This window comes from Peromyscus leucopus, chromosome 15 (assembly GCF_004664715.2).
Source record: "Peromyscus leucopus breed LL Stock chromosome 15, UCI_PerLeu_2.1, whole genome shotgun sequence".
Classification (NCBI taxonomy): Eukaryota; Metazoa; Chordata; class Mammalia; order Rodentia; family Cricetidae; genus Peromyscus; species Peromyscus leucopus.
The window spans coordinates 32,546,743-32,564,267 of record NC_051076.1 but is presented as its reverse complement, the minus strand read 5'-3'; the positions used below and the strand labels follow the sequence as shown (position 1 = coordinate 32,564,267).

General features: G+C 47.4%; 1 protein-coding gene across 4 annotated transcripts; it reads right to left on the bottom strand.

Moving 5' to 3' along the window:
- Positions 1–1,745: 1,745 nt before the first annotated feature.
- Pogk (pogo transposable element derived with KRAB domain) lies at positions 1,746–15,868 on the bottom strand. Of its 4 annotated transcripts, none has more exons than XM_028864364.2 (6): positions 15,739–15,821; positions 14,392–14,525; positions 9,168–9,294; positions 8,389–8,487; positions 5,069–6,547; positions 1,746–2,824 (listed from the first exon to the last, which is right to left on the bottom strand). In XM_028864364.2, the coding sequence occupies exons 2-5, from the start codon at positions 14,521–14,523 to the stop codon at positions 5,082–5,084; spliced, it is 1,824 nt and encodes a 607-aa protein (XP_028720197.1). In that variant the 5' UTR covers positions 14,524–14,525; positions 15,739–15,821; the 3' UTR covers positions 1,746–2,824; positions 5,069–5,081. The 4 variants fall into 4 exon arrangements, with proteins under 4 accessions (XP_028720197.1, XP_028720198.1, XP_028720199.1 ...); XM_028864365.2 differs by lacking the exon at positions 1,746–2,824 and adding an exon at positions 14,977–15,340 and having other exon boundaries at positions 4,176–6,547; positions 15,739–15,826; XM_028864366.2 differs by lacking the exon at positions 1,746–2,824 and having other exon boundaries at positions 4,176–6,547; positions 15,739–15,868.
- Between the last annotated feature and the right edge of the window lie 1,657 nt (positions 15,869–17,525).

The following is a 17,525-nucleotide window of genomic DNA, read 5'->3' as shown; positions in this document are numbered from 1 at the left end:
TCTTGGCACAAACTTTTTCAAGTGTCGGGTGATACTCAAGAACTTTTAGGGGTTGAAAGGGTTTGGAGTGATAGGTACACATACAGTGGTCTTGTTTTGGACTGCTGCTATATGAAGGGCTTGTGCTGCCCAAGTGATGGTGTGTGCGTGTGTCCCCGGCAATGGAGAATTCCTATACTTTGTCACCTCTCCAATAGGACCACAAACTCCAGATTCATAGCAATCACTTTAACTATTTTGAGGTCTATACTCAGGTCTGTCTTCCATGCCAGTTATCAAGAGATTTCCTGAAGTGGGGAGATGGGGTTGAGGGTAACGCAGGGACATAATAATGATTAGGATATTCAAGAGTTCCTGCAAAAGATTTCAATTTTTGTGTTCCACCAAAGGCCGACTCCATTTCTGATACCTCTGCCAGTCATGAGTCTATGTGCAGTCTCCTATAATTAAGAAATTATAAACACACATATTGCCAAGGATCACTTAGGAAAAATACTTGGAAGAAGAAAGCTGTTAGAAACTGGGTAATTTCAGAGTTACTTCCAAGTTGTTTCTACCCTAAGGTTTTTAGTCATGGGTTTAGCCACAGGTGACTGCAACAGGTCTGCTCTGCTTTACTAGGCACACCAGTATTCAGCACATAGTAGCTCTCTCTCTGCACTTCTGTCATCCCTGCTGTGACCAAGTCCACCCAACACTTCTCCATGTCTAACAGCACAAAAGAAAGGCCTGTGAATATGATGTTTTCACTTGAGAAGTTTATGAAAAAAGGAACGATTCCTGTTTATCAACTTGTTAGGACATTCTGATTCATCCTTAACTTTTAGGATGTCCTTTTATGACTGACACCGCTATGTCCTTCCTAAGACTAACACTGCTAAAACATGACTTACTGGGGAAACCCCTCCAACTTTTTTTGTTTGTTTGTTTTTTTTTTGTTTTTTCGAGACAGGGTTTCTCTGTGTAGCTTTGCACCTTTCCTGGAACTCACTTGGTAGCCCAGGCTGGCCTTGAACTCACAGAGATCCACCTGGCTCTGCCTCCCGAGTGCTGGGATTACAGGCGTGCGCCACCACCGCCTGGCCAAACCCCTCCAACTTTTAAGAACTAGTTTAAAACCCCACATTCCCCTCAATTAAAAAAAAAAAATGCTTGTAACAGTACACCCCATGAAGACTTTGCTTCAAAGGTGTAATACAGTGCTACCAAATCTGATGAATAAAGTATAGGCAATAGCTTAAATTTTTTTAACTTAAAATTTAAAAACTTTTGACAATATGGGCAGATAAATAAAACCACCAGAGCCTATTGTCTTTGTTATCAAAGTTTATTACTGGGATCAGTTTCTATCTAGTAGGGAGTACAGTCTCAATGTGCTATGGTAATTCTTGGTAACCGTTATTCTGCTAAACAGCTGTACTGGGCTCTGTTAGGCATAGATCATCTTAACTCAGTGGAAGAAAGCACCCAGAAGACCCTGACAGCAGAACCACCACTCTAGGAAAGTTCCAGTGCTATGTAACCTGTAAGGCATCTCAGCTGATGAGTGGTGTTATGGAATGAAACAGAAGTTGTCTATTTTCTACTCTTTGTCAAGATACCTGGCTTCTGTGTGGAAACCCCAACATGGCATTGTTTAAGCTCGAAAGCAAGAGAAACAGAGTTGGGAAAGAGGACAGTGGAAGGAAGAAACAACCACAATCACCACCACCACCACCACCACCACCACCACCACCACCACCACCACCACCACCACCGATGGTATGGAGTGTAACATGCCATTTGGGGATGACAAGACAGTGCAGACAAAGCTGACGGCAAACAAAATGTCAGTCCATTCAGATCTCAGAAGTCAGGGTCATGTGTTTGGAACTCTGACAAACAGGGCAGCTGTAATGACTGGTTAAAACAGATCAGAAAAGTGGACGGCAAACAGGAGAATGAGTACCTGAGTAGAAACTGGTAATGTTGCCCAGAAGCGTATAGCGTCCACATGAGCTGATTGGAGGAAGAAGTGGTCACAGCAACCTGTTGGCCAGATTGAGTATTTGGAATGACAGATCTAGCAATGGCTTTGCCTACGAGGTTCTGGTAGAACTTTTGTAGCACAGATAGCTTTGAAGGAATGTTTTTCTTAACAGTTGACTTAGGCAGGAATACAAATTACTATTGTGGAAACAATAGTCGGTGACTCACACCTGGTCTTGTAGAGCTGAAGTCTAAAAGCAGCTGTAGCTCAAGGCCCAACCCTCCCACTGCCCTTTTGATAAAAATATTAAAGAATTAACCAAGTAAATATGGGTCAGTGGGCCCTGTTCTGTGTAGACAGCAGATGATTTAGAGACTTGGCTTGTGTACCAAAGGGTTGCCTCATTAAAGAGGGTAACAGGGAAAGCAGGGCCATTAAATAAGACCCTAAAAAGATCTAGCTGCCAACCAGATTAAGAAGGTAAAGTGTAACAGCATCATTTATCTTAAAACTCTTATCTTCCATACTAACCTAGATTACCTACAGAAAAGCCATCTTCTGGCACTATGCCAGTGTCTTGATTTTCCTGTTATTAATCTCATTGGCTCAGTGAGATGTATAAGTAACAGGAGTACACGAGTGACGGGTTTCTCCAAAAGCTTTTCTGTAGTCCTGACCTGCGTGGAAGCAGGTTCTACTGAAGCATGCGCAAAGGTATACTCTCCAAGTTTTGCTCCACGGAACAGACACAAGAGCTGCAGTGACAGTGCATCTTGGTGCTGAACAATGTTCTCTTTTCCAGGAGATATCTGTCCATTCGTGTTTACAGGCTTCTATGATGGGCAGGGAAGACAGCTGCAAAAGGAGAAATGGGCTGGAATGGTTCTTTTCTAAGCTTGTGGCTAAACTTAAGGGTCTTAGGCTTGGCTGACACCATATGGGGTGGATGGGTGGGGGTGTCTTGAGATGGGGTACTCTGGCTGCGTCCAGACCTGGGATGCTCAGAGCCTCATTGCCCTTTTTGATCTCTCTGCAGCCATCTTCTTACAAGTTTTTCCTCCCACGTTTCAATCACAGTTAGCTTGGATTTCTGGCTATCTTCTAACTTTTAACAAAAACAGTATTCTATTCCATGACAGGAGGTGGTTTAATGGCTGCCTTGTGGATCTTGTTTGCTGTGAGTCCCTGTCTTTTTCCATCACTCCCCAGCAGCTGTAGAGCGAGGGCGGCATCTGGAGGAGCAGAAGCTCACGCTGATGTGGGGTGAGAGTACCTGTGTGCACAGCTGTGCCTTAGCATGGTTTTCTGCCCTCTCCTCTTCTGACAGTTTTTGATTGGATTCCTGGAGTGGTAAATTGTTTAGAAAATTGAAAATGTTTTCTAACAGAGAGGGGAAAAGCAAGAATGAGAAAAGACAAAACTGCAACTCAAAGTCTGGAGCTTATTGGGGCAGCAGTGGTCAACAGAAAGGGGCCTGAATCCACAGGCCTTTATACAGAGTGGGGACACGGGAAGAAAGCATGACAGTTACCTTGAATGCAGTAAGAAGAACTGCTTGCTCTACCCTAAGTTTAGAGCTCAGTGTCAAGGGTAGGAGATGAGAGCAGGAAGGAGGTGTATGTCACCAAGAGCCTGTGATTATACAGCACAAAATGGGCGGGCAAGTAAAATGTCCACTAATAGACTTTTTTTTTTTAAAGGGGAAGATATGTTAAGATAGTTTGAGGTCTTCTGTTAAAGACAGGCCACTTTCCTTTTCAAAGGCTGCAGGTGGACTGAAAAAGAGAATGAGAATGGGTGACATGTCTGTGCTTCCCATGTGTCCCCTACTCTGGCATTCTCCTGCTTGCTTAAGGTATGTGTGGGGGGCCCCAGGCTTTTGCTAGGTGGACTCTGCTGGGCTCCCATTCCCGCTTCCTTCCAAAGTTGCTCCTCTTCTGCACACAACCTCCCACCCCCACTTGATGATCTTAGGGCCTTAAATTTTACTCATTGTACTACTATTTCCAGTGCAGATTAACTTTTAAAAAAGGTTTGTTTTATGTATATACATGTGAGCTGGCATGAGGCTGTGTGCACCACATTCGTACAGGAACTGACAGAGGCCAGAAGAGGGCACTGTATCCCCTGGAACTGGAATTACAGCTGGTTGTGAGCTGTCATGTGGGTGCTGGGAAATGAACCCAGTCCTCTGTAAGAAGGAACAGTAAGCACTCTTAACTGCTGAGCCATCTCTCTAGCCCAACATTTAATTACATATATACTGTGTTTCTGTGTGTGGAACTGTGCATGTGACTGCAGGTGCCTAGGAGGCTAAGAGGTCATTGGGTCCCCTGAAGCTGGAGTTACAGGTGGTTATGAGCGGCATGCCATGGGTGCTGGGAACCACACTGTGGTTCTCTGCAAGAGCAGTATGTTCTCCTAACTGCTGAAGCAGCTCTGCACGACTTCAAAGATTCAATTTAAAATGCCCGTCAGACATCTGGTGACAACAGGAACTGACTGTAATGGCTCACCCCATCTGAAGTTCCATGAGACTAGGATGTTTTCAGACTCTCAACCCTCATAGAGGAAAGCAAGCACTACATATTATCATCTCCCTGGTGGGCATGGCATGACCACTCTAGGACGCAGACCTGAGGCTCAGAGGTACTAAAGGCAGACTTCGTTCTCTCCCTGGGTCACAGTCCTGCAGATGAGCAAAAGGCAGTGCAACTGTGTGAAGTAATGCAAGTAAACAGACCAGCCCTGAAAGTTCAGCATGTGTAAGAGAAGGAGTTGTCTTTTCAGATAAGCTTTTGTGAACAGACAATGTCGGACTATGCTTTTATGCCCAAGTAACCTTTAGCTGTGGTACTGCTCTCATGTGAAGTGCGCTGGCACTCCTTGCTCATCTCATCCACTACACTGGCGCTCTTGGATCCAGGCCACGGAATGAAATACAAGAGAGAGAGAGAGAGAGAGAATGCTGCTGGCCTGCTGTCTACTCTGGCATGGCAGGCTTATTTAAAGAGAACTTGAAAAGAGAAACCAACGGCCATAAAAGAAGTGAGTGCTAGCCATGACCGGAGCAACGGTGATGAGAGACCCACTCCTGACCTCAACTCTTCCTTCAGTTACCCTCAGCCACACTTTCAGGATCACAGTCTTTTGGCGTTTCTCTGGTCAAGTCGCTATCAATTTCCCATAGGACGTCATCTTCCTCCTCCTCTAAGTTGCTGGAGATGTGGCACTTTCTGAACCCCTGGACAATCGATTCACTTGAGATGCTGTTCCATGCAACCATGACCCACTCCAGGAAGAGCCCCAGGGGTGGCTTCTTAGCATTTCCAGTGGGGCTCAGTGCCAAGTTCCCTGCCAGAAGCCAGTTGGAATACTGGGCCCGGACACTGTCATTCAGAGGCTTGTAGACCACCATGTCCAGCACCTGCAGCTGGGAGGTCAGGCCCCCTGGGATGATAACCATGTCTGTATTCATGCTTTCCATGGAGCTCTTCACAGAGTCAGTGGCATGACACCGGAAGCCATTCAGGATCAGCATTCCTCGTTGTCTGGGCACAGCTCCAGTTCTCCGTCTCCACACAACTTCTAACCAGTCTTGCATCAAGTCCTCAGTCATCCACCCATATCGGTGGCAGCGGATTTCCATGCCACTGGGGAACTTCCCAGGGGGGATGTATGTCCCCCTCAAAATGATATATGGGGGTAACTTCCTCCCATCAGCCAAGACACCCAGCATGGCTGTGATCTTCAATTTCTCCCTACCTGGTGTCTTAACCAAGACAGGCTTTTCACCCTGGTTGTCAACAGTCACTCTAGAGGGCACTTCTAAGCAGATGGGTGTCTCATCCGCATTGCCCATCTGGGTCACTTCGTAGTCATGTGTCCGGCGCAGAGTCAGCACACTCTGCTGGTAAGTGAAGAGCTTCTCAGTCAGGTCCTCGGCCAGGTGCTGGGGAACCGGCACTTTATGCCTCAGCGATAGGTCATACCTTCTCATCATTCTTCTACACCAGCCCAGACTTGCCTTGAACCCTTTCTCTGGAATGTTCATTTCCTGGGCAATTTCAAGAGCTTTCAACTGCATTGCCTCCCTGGTGATGGGATCCCCTTTGGCCTGCATGTATCTGACGTACTCGGCCACACGCTGGTCCACCAAAGCAAACCTCCCATTCTTGGGGCCTCGGAATGCCCGCCGCATGGCATGGGCATTTTGGAGCTGTGGCTTCACTTTTCGCCAGTCTCGAACGTTTTTTTCTAATACTCCAAACTGCTTGGCAGCCTGACAGTTGTTAGTGCTCTCAGCATACTCTACCACCATCAACTTGAACCCTGCATCATAACTGCGGCGCATGCCCCGACTGAACTGAAACCGGCTAGCTAAGTCATCAGCCGAGAGGTCATACCCTGGGAAGCCCAGGGCCATGTAGAAGGGGTACCCCTCACTCCACTCAGGCAGTTCAGTGATGTCCCGAGTCAGATGCCAAAAGCTGGTGAAGTGCTGAGGTTGAGGGAAATAGGTGATGGTATTCACTGGGCTTGCACAATGTGGAGTCGTAAAGTCAGCTTCTTCATTTTCTAGAAGACAAATAAGGAGGGACAAAAATAGTGCCAGTATGTAAAATGGTTTATTCATTGATTTGGGGAGGTCATAATGTTTAATCTGGAGCTCATCAAAAGTGAACCCAAAGTTTAACAAATAATACAGCCTAAGTCCTTATCTCTGTCCCATTACCATGGATACTGTGTGTAGCAGAGGACCTTTGCAGTTGAGCAAAGAGACCACAGATACTATGAAATATCAAGGTCACCAAGCTAGGCAGTGACAAGAGAACTGAATACAGGTACTAAGCCTGGAGCAAATAATATCGGGGCCATGTCTGGATGAAAACAATGTTTATGTGGGGCCTGGTGGTGTAGATCTGTAATCCCAGCTCTTTGGGAGGCAAAGGCAGGAGGATCACAAGCTCAATGCTACACTGGGCTACACTGTCTCAAAATATAAAGAGGGGAAAAAAAAAAAAGACAACTGGGGTAGAGTTTACTCAGCATGTCATGGCCCTAGGTCGATCCCCACTCCCGTACCACCAGCATCACCCAATGTTTATGTGGATGGGAAACCAAATGTATCCATACTACTACCTAATATTATAAAAATCTGGAAGCACTGTGCAAGCGCTAAGTCATAGCCCTTGAACTGAACTGAACCAGACCAAAATAAAACAATAAAAACAAATCTATGGCAAAACCCGTGTCAGCAAAATTAAGCCTATAATGCAGACACCTGGTTCCCGCACAGCAAAGATAAAGCTGTTTCATCGTACATTTGCATCTGGAAGGCAGTCACAGGAAACACGGTTTATGGTGATTACTGCATCTTCCAAACAGAAAGGCCACTGGCTATAAAATGCACTATTATGTATCATGAGAAGAAAAAAATAGCTCTCACATGCCATTCATTTTAAGAGGCATTCTTTTTTTTTTTTTTTTTTTTTTTTGGTTTTTCGAGACAGGGTTTCTCAGTGTAGCTTTGCGCCTTTCCTGGAACTCACTTGGTAGCCCAGGTTGGCCTCGAACTCACAGAGATCCGCCTGGCTCTGCCTCCCGAGTGCTGGGATTAAAGGCGTGCGCCACCACCGCCCGGCTTAAGAGGCATTCTTAATTGCAATGTTAGTAAAACAAAAAGGAAAGCATGTTGTGGAATCTGTGAAATATAGCATTTTAAACCCAACTATAGAGAACAGCAAATATATTTTGGTAGTCTCAAAACTATGATACACATATACATGTAAGTGTAAGTATATAGGTGTATGTGGGTGCACTTACACACATACTATTTTTTTCCTTCAAGATAGTCTCATGTGGCTCAGGCTGGCTAAGGATGACCTTGAACTTCAGATCCTCCTGCCTCTACCTCCCAAGTGTTGGGATTAAATGTGTTTTTCCAACCAATTCTTTTGAAAATTAGGTACTTCTTAGAAATAACTATTCAAATGTATACTATAGCTGTTAGTGCCTTTCCTACCCAGAATGGAAGAGAAAGCCCAGAGTAAATCAATCTACACATGTACTTGGCCTTTCCTCTCATTATGCCTAATTTGTAGAGGCATGTGGCATGGCACCAAAGTAGCCATGCTCTTTCAGGTGTGGACCAAATGCTGTATCAGCCTCAGTTCACTTCATCCACACACCGGGTTGCACATCAAAGTGTAAACTTGCGACCAATAATGAAGAAATGGAGGCCTAGGAGAAAGACGTTACCCCAAGTCCATACAGTACTAGAAAGGGGGGGATCTTTACATTCCAAAGCCTACACATAATCTTTGTGCCTCACTCCTAAATACTCTACAGAATACACATGGAAACTGAAAACCCAGCTTGTTTCCCTTGGGTGTACGCTGAACTGGTTCACTCATTACCTGTCAAGGTTACTCCCTGGAGCCGCCACTCATCAGAATTAGGATACTCCTCTTCCCTTTCCAACCGACTGATCAGGTCTGGTTTAGGGAATGGGAATTCTGTTCATAAGAAATAAAGCAGGGAAACAGCTGTGTTTTACCGAGTAAGAAACACCTTCACGCCCCACTGAAGAAGATGGGAACAGAGCGTGGTGATACTTAAAAGACCTAAAGGATGAAAGCAGTCTGTCCGGGCATTCCTGGATCTCTGCTAATGGAGCTGGACTAGCAACAGCCATGCAGTGACTAGCAGAGAGGTAGATGGATAAAGCCATTGAAACAATCAGTATTTCAGAACCCAACTGATCAAAACTGGAAAAGTCTCCAAAATGGTTATACTCTGAGAAAAAGGGATGATGTCAGTGTGTGTATTTTGGGGAGTACTGTTGGATGTATGCCCAAGTGTCTGAGGCTGGTAGGACAACAAAGCTTTCCTTCTCAAGGATCAAGAAAACAAAGGCCTAGATCTATGATGGCATTTTGAAGGCTACACTTTTTTTTAAGTAATGGGAACACTTGGGCCTAATGAGGACTGTTCTAAGAGATAATACAAGTTTCCAAATAGAAGGGCGTAATCTGTATGTTTTGTCCAAATCAAAACCAGGAAATGAAGCTGGCACAGGCACAGGGAGGGAAGTCCCATTCAGATGAGGAGACTGGACGCAGCCAAGAAGACAGAGACAGTGATACAGTTCTCTGAGCCCAGAGCTTCCCAGAGACAAAGGAAAACAAAGCATTACCCAGGGACAGGACAGTCTCATAATTCATTTTCATGACTTCCCGGTAGAGGGCTTTTTGTTGCTCCGTCAAAACTTCCCACTCCTCATCCGAAAAATATATGGCCACCTCCTCAAATAGGGCTGGTACCTGGAACACAAACAGTACTTTCTCAATGACTGGTATGTACATGCACACAGATGTTCACATCTGCTGGGCTTTGACAGACAAGTGGGTAGAGCACAGCCTTTACTCTCACAGGTCAGGTCAGGGCTCTCACCCAGGGGGAATGGTCTGTCTATTCTCATTGCTCTTGGGAACGGGGTGTGTGCAGGCCCTCCTGAGTTCTACCACAGCAGCTGTCATCCTCAGGCTGGGGGACCCTGGGCATCATCTCCTCAGGTACTGCATGCTATCTGCTCACAGTTCACTTGGGACTCGAAAGTCAAGAACCAGCCACACCCCAAATAAGTACCCGCACGAAGATGTCATCCCAACCTACACCTCCCTATTTCCCAGCCAGAGTCCCTAAGCACAGGTGACTGGATTTCAAGCTGAACAGGATTACTGCTTTCCATGGTATCTTTGTTGATCACACACTTTCCTCTTCTATCAGAGTCAACACTTCCTACTGCTGACTCAAGACCAAAGCTATCCTGAGGAGAGCCAGCCAGAGAAGGCACTTTATTAGGCCCTTCCAATCTATAGGAGCATAAGTAGCAGAGAATGGCTAATTCGGGCTTCACTTACAGAATGAGATCCCAGCAAAATGGTGGGCATGTCTGCCAGACTAGGCTCTCTGTTTCCTCCCCCACTCATCCATCCTTTTTCTGGATTCCAAAAGGAGGGAGTGCCTTCCTAGCTAAAGATGGCCAGCAACCAAAATCTTTTACTGTTCCAATGGATTTGCTTTTCTTTCTTCTGCATTTTCTTTTGTGGCCATTAAAAGTCCTACTCCAAAGCTCAAATTTAGTGTTAAGAAATCTCTAGTGAACTTATTTCAGGCTGCCCACTTTGCACTCTCCTTCAAACTTCTCAAAGCTGTATCTGGGCTTGGGTGATCATACTATCTCTCCTTAGCTTAGAAAAACCAGTATATGTATGGCCTGCAGCCTCTTCAGAGTCAAGCTGTCAATCACTCACACATCCTGGCCTTTCTTCCCTTGTTAACTAGGCCTACTTCCTATACTGCCACTTCCAAACTCTCTTCTATATGGGGACATTTACTAGGACAGGCCCTATACTGATTCCTGGTCTCCCCCAATGATCTCACAGAAGAGCAGATATCCAGTTTAGCAAGGGCTGGGGGAATGGGCTCAGAGGATCCTCACATACACAAAAGACACACAGGCAACAGGGGCAAGGTTGAGATGTGGACCCAGCACTGTGTGAGTCCAAGGCTCTCACTAGAGAGGAGCAAGCTCTGTCCCGAGTGACTTTCCACCGATGCTGCAGCTGTAGTAACTGCTCATCGTTCCCTGATGCCTATATCCCTCTGCCCACTCTTCCCCTTGGCTGGAGGTCCTCTTCTTTCACACCCACCTGTCTGCCAAGACCCAGACCAGGCAACACTAGTCTCCAGGCTGGATGCACACCTACACAGCACCTTGATGTGCCATGCTCAACACTCTGGTGCCTTGTCACACCGTGCATTTGGTTTCATGGCTCTGCTCATCACTTTGATCTGACTTTGCTGAAAAGAGACTGTGCTGACTTTGTTTCCCTGAGCCTAGGATGCTCCTACAGCTCAGTGGTTCTCAACCTTCCTAATGCTATGACCCTTTAATACAGTTCCTCATGCTGTGGTGACCACCAATGGTAAAATTATTTCATTGCTACTTCCTAACTGTCATTTTGCTATTGTTATGAACTGTAAATTTCTGATATGCAGGATGTCTGCAACCCCTGTGAAGGTTGACAACTACTGCTATAGCTGGTAGGCATATACCATGTATTACTGAATGAGCTATTGAGACAAATATATCACCTCTGGATTTCTCTTCTCTTGTCATACTTGGAACAGTTTTAAACAATTAAAATTTTATTTGCCAAAAAACCAAGTCAACTCTTTGGAGTAAAATTGAATAAAAATTCTTTACATGTGGAAGAGGAGGAGATAAAAATGGTGTGGTCCCTAGGTATTCCTCAGACTTCCTCACTCTGGAAACCAGGCAACTTAGAGAATTTCCAGTGTTTTCTATTCCTACTACCCAAGATTTTAAACAACTCTCTCTTTGGCCTTCCACTCACTTACAAGTTCCAGATCTAGGCCATAACTATTTATAATCTCCTTCTGTTCACTGACAGAAGAATGCAGACCTAGTTATATCAATCCCTGCAGAGCAGGTAACACATTCTAGACCTGGATAAATGTTGACTTTCAAGAGCTGGTGTGGGGACTCATCCTCTCCTAATTATCACGTGGCTAGAGGATCTTCAAACAAGTCCACAACATGCACCCACCCCAGGCACAACAGAGGCTTAGAAAGTCTTCCCAGAGCCCTGTGAAGACTTTGGCAAGACTTTGAGCCCTGCTAAGCAGACCTTTTATTTGATCTAAGACAAAAGAAGGTAAACAGTGCTGGCTCTAGTTAAAACTGAGAAGCCAGGCAGTCAGTCTGCAGGCAGTTCAAGCTTCAGTCATCCTTCCTTGGCCTAACAGGTAAGAACCTGCAATTCCTGTCCTTCCTCTCTCACATGATTAAGGGCTCATCAGAGAAGTGTTCTTTAGCTTGTGTGCACTGCCTAACTCATCTGGGAAGCTGGCATTCCCATACTTACCTCCAAGGGTAACTGTTTTGTAAAGCACTTCACACTTGGAGGCCTACTACATAACAGGCATCTGAGGGGAGTTGGAATCTGCATCAATGGAGCCCCTGCTGGGTCAGGCACTGCCTGGGGTATTTCCATGCATGTAAACACATTATCTCTTTGAATTATTTAAGCTATGGATATGGGGATTGCTACTCAACTTTTATGGTTAAGGAAATAGTGGCTAAGTAGTCTGGCTGAATTCATACAGCTACAGTATGATTCCAAAGCTAGTGTTGTCTCAGGCTACTCTGGCCTTACCAAGGTGACTATAGTATGTAATCCTTCCCAGCTCTGCTCTACAGAGCCCTATTAATGTAGGCTGACTTAAGATTCATTCCTCAACGGGGTGTAGTGGTGCACGCCTTTAATCCTAGCACTCAGGAGGCAGAGGCAGGCGGATCTCTGTGAGTTCGAGGCCAGCCTGGTCTACAGAGTGAGTTCCAGGAAAGGCTCCAAAGCTACACAGAGAAACCCTACCTCGAAAAAACCCAAACCAAACCAAACCAAACCAGACTCATTCCCCAGAGTTACTCAGGCCAGCTCTAACTTCGCAGTGCAGCACACCATGTCCCCTGACTTACCTTTTGCTATTGCCTGTCTCACACTTAAGGTTCCAGCTTCACGGGTATCTCAGCTCCACCCACAGCCTCTCTCTCCCAAGCCTTTGATCACGCTTGCCTGGAGTGGAAGCTCTCTCCCTTCCCTTTCTTCATCCACTCAATATAAGGCTCAGTTCAAAGTATATTTTTCTTTCTATTGAAACTGTATTTCTACTCCAATTCTACTAGAGAGCAAGCTTACATGTGAGTAGTTCTTATGAACCATCTTAATTATTACCAAAATATGCATTTAAAATACAGATTCTACGTTGTTCCTCTCCTAATTTAATGTGCTAGATCAGTGTCTCAACCACACACTACTGACACTGTGGACTACTTAGTTCCTTGTCGTATGCGCAGGGTACCTTCAACTGCACTGTAGATGCCTTGGCTCGAACAGAGGATGTTAGCAGGGCCTCACACCCAACCTCTACTTTGGGTCACAACAACTAAAGTCATCTCCGTATACTGTCCATGTTCCAGGGTAGGGAGGGGGCAGAACTGTCCACTTGCTCAAGAGCAGGCTTTCTCCAGGAAGCACACTCTCAGGCCTGCATGAGATTCCCTGCTTTTGCATGTGAACTGACCTCCACTGCCCTGTCAGGCTCCTTTCCCTTCTGAGACTGGGGGCTCCATGAAGGCAGGGACTTGTCTTAACATTGGGCAGTAGCTGTCAATGGGCAGCAGACTTCCTAGAGGTTACAAATGCCCAAATCCCAGTCCCACCCCTCAAGCGGCCGGGCTCCCTTCTCCAGCCTCCGGCCACTCTACTTACTCCCTTCTTTCTTTCCTGGGCCAGGCATGCTCCTCACCTGGCTTTTCTCATTTGCTCAACACAATCAGATATCTACTTTGACTGCACCCCATTTCCATACTGCTCCAGTCCATTTAGATATGCTGGGTTGTTCAACTTAGTCTCAGAATCCTGCTGCTTTGAGGTCTTCAAGCTGCCAGAACTGACCACTGCATGAGTCAGAACTGGGGAGGGACAGGGTAGACAAACATGAATGGGTAAAAGGCAGCACAGCTCCAGACCAGTAAGTCCAGAGCCTGGTGGTGCATGGACAGTTTACACTGAGACACAACACGCTCCACCTGGTAGGGCTGCAGCTCAGGAAGTCAGTGTACACAAGGATCCGGGCAGCAAAGCAGGTATCTTTTAGTACCTGAGGTTCTGCATTTGGAAGAAGGGTCTTTCTAGTTCCTTGCCTGCAGCTCTGTGTTCTACGATGAAGGGCTGCCCTTTTTATTGGGCACAAAGAATACTACGTACTGATGATACTGATAATGTTTATATGCAATTAAAAAAAAAAACTAAGCAATGTCAATTTATTGCTTATTTAAAATGTTTACAGCTCATACTCAATTTCCATGACTCCAGTAACTACTGCAAATAAATGTATGTATTAAATACTGTTGCCCTTACACTTGTGTGTCCCTTGGAGCTTAGCATTTCCACTTACACCTGGGGGACATGGAGCACTGGGTGTCACCTGTTATGCCTAAATTCTCCTCATGTTAACTCAATGACCCAAGTCTTACATACACTCGGTGCCTACAATATCTATGATGATATTTCGTCAGGCACACGGGAAACGGGTGAATGAGAGTGACGAGAAGACAAGGTCTCAGTTTCTGAGACTTGTAGTCAGCTCGGCGGTTTCCACCTCCACCTCCTCCCTCTGTTACTTGCACGGCCTTTTGAAGCCACAGGGCTGTTTTCTCAGGAATGTGAGCACATGAGACTGGGCTATTTTTACTTCCCAAGTCTGCCCCAGGAGGAGGCCTAGAGCAAGCCGGGCTCTCAGGCTGGATCCCACACCCTCTTACTTACCCATGCGCCTTTTGAATAAATCTGTACTTTCTGCATATCTAAGAGGGGGCCATCCTCCAATTCTCGGATCTGAACCTCCTTTGCTTCCTCTTCTTTCAGAGTCAAATTTAGAGGGTAGGCTGGGGACTCCATCTCTGCATGCAAGAGTTAGCAGACATGTCAGGTGTCAGTGTGAACTCTCAGACCGTGAGAGGGTGCCTGGGGCGCACACAAACCTGCAAAGCATTACCTGCTTCCAGCCAGAAGGAAGGGATTCAGGGAAAGTGGCTTATTTCATTATTATTAGAGGGGCTGTGGGCAGATAATATACCTGGCTAGCTTCAAATATTTAAAAAGCTTTCTGTGGTTCAGAAACCGGACTAGTTTTCAGAAACCATTTGTACAGATGGACGGAACCGAGAACAGTGGATGAGCATTCCAGCAAGAGGTTTCAAAGAGTGCACTGACATGCGTAAGTTTCCCACTGCCAGTACCAACTAAACACCGAATCAGCGCCAGAGGAGAGCAGTGCTGATGTGCTACCAGGTCAAAGAGTCTGAGCCTAGACAGGACATTTGAATAGTTAGCAAAAGAAATACTTATCACCTGGATTTTTCAGATTCACAGGCGCTGTCCACAAGCCAGTTCAGAAACTTAACAGTTTTTCTTCCTTAGAGGACCTGCCAAAGCCAAGTCCGTGATACAGAGGGGTGTGCCTGGGTGGCGGAGGCCAACCCAGACCTGGCAGGATTCCTCCCCACCTCTGGGTCGCAAATTCTCTGTATATGAAGCCGCCTCAGGCCGGTACAAAGAGCTTCCCCTTAAAAGACTGCCGGCAACTGCTGGGTGTGTAGTGAGTGTGCATCTTGTGCGTCCCATTTTCCGGGACTTCCAAAGCAAAGATCTTCCCTCCCGGGAGTTCGGAGTCAGCTTCTCCAATGTTTCCGGGGTGTGGGGTGTGGAGGGCGGCCTGGGGAAGTGGGAATGCCCGTGAGGTCCCAGGAGCCGGGGCCTGAAGTTGGCCGCGGCCTGCGCCGGGCGGCCGGGCGGGAGGTGGGAGGGGCCGGCGCGAAGGTGCCCGCCGCCGCCGCCGCCAACCCCGGCTCACTCCAGCCATCTTGCCCGACCCTGCCCGGACGCCCCCGGCACACGCCCCCCAGCTCCGGTTCCCGGTGCACCTGCGGGGCGGCCACAGCTCGCGCCGCCCTCCTCTCCGGCCGGCCCGCAACAAAGGCGGCGGCGGCGGCGGCGACAGCTGCCATCGGCAGCGGCCCCCGCCCCGCCGCGGCCCAGACTCCCCCCCACCTCCCGCTCCCCCGCCAGCCCCGAGAAGGAGCCGCTCCAGCCCCGCGGCCCGCGCGCACTCACCGGGGCCGAGCGGACGGCGTCGCCGCAGGGGGGCGACGAGGACAGCGGCCCGGCCCTTCACCGCGCCATCGGCTCTGCCGCTCCAGCCGCCCCAGCGCGGCCTCTGGCGACCGAGCGAGGACACGTGGTGGGAGGGGAGGGGAGGGCGGGGCCGAGGGTGTTAGGGGGCGGGCTAAGGGCGGCTGACGTCAGCAGGCCTCGGCGGTGCTTCCGGCGACGTCGGCGCCGCGGGCCCCCTCCCGGAGAACGCGGGAGCGGTGCCCCGCGGTGGTTGGCTCGCTGGCAGCAGCCGAGGTGGGCGATTGCTCGGCGGAGCACCGGTGAGCGCGCCGCCCAGGCGTCCAGACATGCACTGGGACTCTAGCCCGCCGAGGAGGCGGAGGGGTGACCGGGCTCAGCGTTTTTATTCCGTCCAGAACGCTGTTCCTGGGCATTCCAGAGACGCGAACTTGAAGATGTTTGTTGGGTTGCCCATTAACTCCCAAGCATGTCATCCCCTGGAGGAAACAGCTGTGTAGACGTTCTTTCGAGTTGTTTGCCTGCGGCTCTGTGGAGAATATTCCAAGAGACCTCGAAACCCTCATTATTCCAGAAAATTCTACTGTTGAAAGATTTCTGTTGGGCGCTTGTATAAAACAAACAAACAAACACACAAACAAAATCCCACTTGATACTTATTGAAGCACTAAGAGAGATTGAGTTCTACTTGGGGGGCTGATGATTTATAGCCAAGAGGAAGGGGTGTGGATGTCAGGGGATGGAAAAATAATAAGAGGAATTAACAAAGGTTGAGGGAGTCTTTGCTAAACTCACTGAACAGGATTCTTGTTGAAAGCAGGCCAGGGTGATCAGATACCAAGAGTGCTAAACTAACTTTGGGGGATTCTTGCTAAAACTAAGCTGGGCAAGCAGTGGATGGGGCGGGCACCTAGGCGGAGCGGCCTCTCCCAGGAGAGGACTCGAGAGCTTAACTGATCAAGGAAAGAATCTTTTTTAAAAGATTTACTTTTTCATTATTTTAAATGATATGTGCGTGGGTATATGTTTATTCCTGAAGGGTAAGCGCGGTATACCCCTGGAGTTGAAGTTACAGGTTAGTTGTGAGCTGCCTGATGTGGATGCTGGGAACCAAACTCTGGTCCTGTCTTAGAGCAGTGCCCCTGAGCTGTCTCCACAGCCCCATGCTGTGGATTAATCCTTCTGTACACTGTGAAAATGTGTTGCTCTCATTATTATTAAAAAGCTGATTGGCTCAGCCTGGAGAGATGACTCAGAGGTTAAGAGCACTGACTGTTCTTCCAGAGGTCCTGAGTGCAATTCCCAGCAGCCACATAATGGTTTACAACCATCTGTAATGAGATCTGGTGCCCTCTTCTGGCCTGCAGGGATGCAGGCAGAACACTGTAAAATAAATAAAAATTTAAAAGATTGACTGATAGCTAGGCAGGATTTGGGGGACAGAGAGAATGCTGGGAAGAAGGATGAAGTCTGAGGAGGCTGGAGCTGCTGAAGAAGCAACACGGGAAGTTCATAGATGAGGTTAATGAGCCTTGTGGCAGCACAAAGATGAACAGAAATGGGTTGATTTAAGTTGTAAGAGATAGTAACAATCCCGAGCTATCGGCTGAGCATTTATAATTAATATTAAGTCTCTGTGTGGTTATGTGGGAGCGACTGCTGGGACATAGAAAAACTCTGCCTACAGCCCCAAGCTTTCTTTAAATATATATTGTAAACGTATTGCTTCTGTATGTGTGTGCATGCCCATCATGTGTGTATAAGCACAA

Excerpts from the sequence above, each read along its gene's own strand:
- Pogk (XM_028864366.2), bottom strand. The coding sequence starts at position 14,523 with ATGGAGTCCCCAGCCTACCCTCTAAATTTGACTCTGAAAGAAGAGGAA. Across the intron at positions 9,295-14,391 it reads TTTATTCAAAAGGCGCATGG|GTACCAGCCCTATTTGAGGA; the intron begins GTAAGTAAGAGG and ends TTTGTGTTCCAG. Across the intron at positions 8,488-9,167 it reads TGAGACTGTCCTGTCCCTGG|AATTCCCATTCCCTAAACCA; the intron begins GTAATGCTTTGT and ends TCTTATGAACAG.